At 47.3% G+C, this 5,032-nt stretch overlaps 1 protein-coding gene across 1 annotated transcript; it reads right to left on the bottom strand.

Moving 5' to 3' along the window:
- Positions 1–679: 679 nt before the first annotated feature.
- LOC147000962 (uncharacterized) lies at positions 680–4,491 on the bottom strand. Its single transcript, XM_085830745.1, has 2 exons — positions 4,437–4,491; positions 680–4,212 (listed from the first exon to the last, which is right to left on the bottom strand). Exons 1-2 carry the CDS (start codon positions 4,442–4,444, stop codon positions 783–785), a joined length of 3,438 nt encoding a protein of 1,145 aa, XP_085686871.1. The 5' UTR covers positions 4,445–4,491; the 3' UTR covers positions 680–782.
- Between the last annotated feature and the right edge of the window lie 541 nt (positions 4,492–5,032).

Genomic DNA, 5,032 nt, shown 5'->3' with positions numbered 1-5,032 from the left:
ATGAAATTCTTTTGAGGAATGAACTAGTTAAAGTCATTTCTTACAATATTAGGACATATGGGACTGGAGAGGTGGCTCAGTAGTTAAAAGCACAGGCTGCCTTGGACAGGACCAAGGTTCAATTACCTGCACTCACATGGTGGTACACAGCCACCTGTAACCCAATTTCCAGGGGATAGGATAATTTCCTGCAAAGATATACAACCAATGAAGGGCTCACAGCCAAAATATATGCTCCTCTAAACTGCAGAGAAAGACTGCTGGGAAATTGGGAGAGTGCTCAAGGCTCAGCATATGTAATAAATCACAAATATAAACAGTCCCCAAACATACTAAAAGTTTCTAACCCCACTGGCTAATGCTAGTTACTGAAGTGAGTGGACTTGGGAAAACAGGCTTCAAAGGACCAGAGACTAAGCCCAGCCATGTGCCAGAGGAAGCCCCTGTACTCCTGAGCAGGAGCCCAAGGAGTACACAAGCTGTTAATACCAACATGCATGAAGGAACCTTCCCCTGCTCCATCACTGTAGGACAGAAACAGCTCTGCTCAAAAGCAGGAATGTGAACCAGGTGTCATTTCCTTTCTGGGAAGGAGCCATGAGCACAGAAGGATGAGCTCGAGAAAGAAAAAGATTTTTGTCGGAAAAACCGAAGTTTATTACCAGGAGGCACGGGGGAAACGATGACTGGGCAGATGGGGCATCTTTTAGAACCTCCTGGTGTGTGGAGGCATGGGTGGCCTGAGCCACCTGCTCCTTGACCTTATTCTGGTCTACTGGGTTTCAGAGGCTCTCTGGCCAGCAACACCTGAGTGCCACTGGATTCCAGTTCTCCTTGATATTGACTGGATGGTTCTCTTTGGAACTTATACGGCAGCCAACACCCATTCTTTTAATTGTACTTTGAAGTGGGTCAAAGGCTTTATGGGTAAAACCAGCCTCCTCTTTGTCTCCAATTTGTGTGTATCTGAAGGAACGTTGGTGTCCCTCAGGACTTCTATGTGAACAGTGCCCTAATCCAAACTTGATCCTAATTTTGCCAGGTGTACAGGCTCTCTGGACAGCAAGGTCTGGCTTGTGCTTGTCTCCAGTTACCCTGTACCTACATGGATTTTCATTCCCTTTGGGAGTAGGTAACAGCTTAAAGGCCATTTCTTTCTTCACTTGCTTTGGATGTTGTTCATAGGCTCTCTGGGCATCAACTCCTGAGTGCACTTTGTCTCTACGTCTCATGTATGTAAATGGACGGTTGTGCTCCTCTGAGCTGGCATGGCCACAGCTCATCCTGCTTGCTGCTCTGTTATGGTGTGTGTTATACAGACTCTCAGAGGTCTGGGATGAGGAACCCAGCTTGGATCTCAGTGATTCCACTTTACCCCACTCTTTTACCTTTGATTGCTTCCCTTCAGTGTTCTCTAAGATCTGGGACAGAATATTTGCTAGGTATGTAATTTCACCTAGCATTTGGTAGATGGACTCTTTTGTTGTTACAACCTTCTGTGTCTGCTCAGTAGCTGGTGGGGAGCTAGAATTCTTCAGAATATCCTGCTGTCCCTTGCATTTTGTGCTAAGGTTTCGACACAAAAAAGCATTACTTAGGATTTTCTTCGGAGAGGTCTTAGACATAGCCTCTCCTTTTTCTGGTATCCAAGTCTTGGCTGTATCCTGGAGCTCGGTGGAGCTCGGGATGGAATGTCTTACTCTCACATGCCTTTCTCCCTGACGTATGCTTGTAGATCTTAGAGTGCTCTGCCTCTCTTCATGGAAGTGAAACCCATTGAGATCTAGCACTTTGTTCTGATCCTTTGGAACACTGATGTTGCTCTTCTGTGTTGCATGCTTGGCCATTTTGGGATCAGTACTTGGCGTCAGACTGCCTTTTCCAATGCCTCGGATGGTCCTGATCTGTTGGGGATTTGCTGCCTGGAAGTAGGAAGTAGGTCTCTGAAACCTCAGGTATCTCAGCAATGGATCTGGATGGGACTTTGTGGCCCCATGGCTGGAAGCAGGTAGAGGGGCTCTTTGGTTGTCCTGAGCCTCTGCAGTTGAGTGTATAAACTCACCTCTCTCTATCCTCACAGCAGATCCAGTTTTCATCCTTGTCCCTCCTGGATCCTGGTGATGTAACTTTTCCAGGACCCTGGGAGCCTTGGAATCACAGATGGGTGAGGCGGGATACACAACCTGGGGGAGGTTTGAGGCTGGAACTCCAGGTGGGGTCAGATTCCTTGCCACAAGCATCTGCAGATTGGGTCTCCTGTGTTTCATTGGAAGGTCTGTGATGTGTGATGCTGGCTTAATTTTGGTCTTTGCCTCAAGCAGGGAATAGTGCTCAGCTGGTTTCATGTAGGGCCACTTTTCTGTCCTCAGTGCAGGTTTCCTGAGTCTCAGCTCCTTCCCAGGGCTGCTGCTTACTGTGCCAGGCACCTTTTGTGCCCCAACACCAAGGTCCTTTTTGATGGTGTTATGCACATCACATTTTGCTATGTTCTTCTTTAAGGGCAGCCCTGTAGGCACAGGCCCCTTCCATTTCCTGCATTTGTAGGGTTTGGCTTTGAAATTGGAGGGCTGGGCAGTCTGGGAGAGTTGAGGCCTGTTCTTGCAGCAATGAACCGTGGTAGATGGGAAATGTCCCTGAACCTTGGTTGGTTTCCTGTAGGGGAGGAATCTGAATGTGGTTCCTTGTTGTTCTTTCCAATTTGTTGTATTTTGGTTACCTACCAAGTTTGGTGTCACAAGTTGGTGAGGTAAGGGCTGATACTGGGAATGCTGTGGAAGTCCTTTAGCCTGGGATGGAGCTTCCTGTGTTTGTTTTGGAGTGGATCTTGGGAGGATTTTGTTTTCTTGGATTGGTTTCTCACCTACCAAGTTTGGTGTCACAAGTTGGTGAGGTAAGGGCTGATACTGGGAATGCTGTGGAAGTCCTTTAGCCTGGGATGGAGCTTCATGTGTTTGTTTTGGAGTGGATCTTGGGAGGATTTTGTTTTCTTGGATTGGTTTCTCACCTACCAAGTTTGGTGTCACAAGTTGGTGAGGTAAGGGCTGATACTGGGAATGCTGTGGAAGTCCTTTAGCCTGGGATGGAGCTTCGTGTGTTTGTTTTGGAGTGGATCTTGGGAGGATTTTGTTTTCTTGGATTGGTTTCTCACCTACCAAGTTTGGTGTCACAAGTTGGTGAGGTAAGGGCTGATACTGGGAATGCTGTGGAAGTCCTTTAGCCTGGGATGGAGCTTCGTGTGTTTGTTTTGGAGTGGATCTTGGGAGGATTTTGTTTTCTCGGGTTGGTTTCTCACCTTCCAGGTTTGGTGTCACAAGTTGGTGAGGTAATGGCTGATACTGGGAATGCTGTGGAAGTCCTTTAGCCTGGGATGGAGCTTCGTGTGTTTGTTTTGGAGTGGATCTTGGGAGGATTTTGTTTTCTTGGATTGGTTTCTCACCTACCAAGTTTGGTGTCACAAGTTGGTGAGGTAATGGCTGATACTGGGAATGCTGTGGAAGTCCTTTAGCCTGGGATGGAGCTTCGTGTGTTTGTTTTGGAGTGGATCTTGGGAGGATTTTGTTTTCTCGGATTGGTTTCTCACCTTCCAGGTTTGGTGTCACAAGTTGGTGAGGTAATGGCTGATACTGGGAATGCTGTGGAAGTCCTTTAGCCTGGGATGGAGCTTCCTGTGTTTGTTTTGGAGTGGATCTTGGGAGGATTTTGTTTTCTTGGATTTGTTTCTCACCTTCCAAGTTTGATGTCATAAGTTGGTGAGGTAATGGCTGATACTGGGAATGCTGTGGAAGTCCTTTAGCCTGGGATGGAGCTTCCTGTGTTTGTTTTGGGGTGGATCTTGGGAGGATTTTGTTTTCTTGGATTGGTTTCTCACCTACCAAGTTTGGTGTCACAAGTTGGTGAGGTAATGGCTGATACTGGGAATGCTGTGGAAATTCTTTAGCCTGGGATGGAGCTTCCTCAGGGTCACTGTCATCACTAAACCTCACAGATTTACGTCTTCTCAAGGAAGGGCTTCTGAGCTCATGGGCAGTAGCCACAACTGATTCAAAGTCAGTAGAGAACGTACCCCAGAGAAATGGACTGAGATTGTTTTGTGAAGGATGCTCTAGGACCCTGAGATAAGAGGACAGCTGTGAGAGAGGAAGAGCATCCATGTTCAGTCTGAGGTTCGCAAAGGGTTGTGGTGTGAAGTCCAGGTAACATTGCTTGTTGGGACTGCCAAAGACAGGAGGCAAAAGCATCAGCCCCAATCAGAGGATCAAGAGGCCCATCCGTCTCTGTAAATATGGCACCTCCATCGCCTACATATCCTATGCCCCTTAGTCTCATATCCAAGAAGATGCCTTCAAATCCCACCCTGCATAGCATATTCAGAATGAAGATGCCCAGACCCTGAGCCCACATCTGGTATGAAAATTCCATAGGACAAAGATTCTTACATTTCCATATGTTGTGATAGAGTCTTGGTCTCTTCCTCCTCTTTTCCTCCTTCCGTACAACCTGGAGATAATTAAGTAGGATCAGGATGAGGAATGAGAACACACAGGTGTGAGGCATCCTCTTGTGACTCCCCATGCTAGGACTCTAGTGCTCAAGCACCATAACACAAGGACAGAGAACTGAACCTGAGCAAGGGGAATGGAGGGGCCTCATCTCTCCATGTACACTTTTCTTGCCCCTACCTCAACCTTTATAATTCCACTTACAACATTGTAATAGCCACAGGATCTGAAAGAGAAATGCATTTGAGAGGTTGAAGCTACCTGCTGTCAGGTGAACCTGAGTCCCCCCCATCCAGGGTCACAGCATCACTCTAGTGCCTTGAACAACACTCCCATGTGTAGCACCCATCCCAGGCCAACCACAGCTCCTTTGTATCCCAAAACCTGGGGGTTCCATGATTTTCCTTTCCAGAAGCCGCCACGTCTTTCTTGCATACCATGTCCTCTTCACTAAAGGCTAGGCCAGAGGGAATGTCTCTCCTCAGGAAAGCATAAGCCTACCTTTTCTAGGAGCAGTTTTCTTACTCGTCTTC

Source organism: Mus caroli, unplaced genomic scaffold (assembly GCF_978045245.1).
Source record: "Mus caroli unplaced genomic scaffold, Mus_caroli_1 scaffold_15, whole genome shotgun sequence".
In the NCBI taxonomy this organism is placed as follows: domain Eukaryota; kingdom Metazoa; phylum Chordata; class Mammalia; order Rodentia; family Muridae; genus Mus; species Mus caroli.
This window is presented reverse-complemented; position numbering and strand designations above follow the sequence as displayed.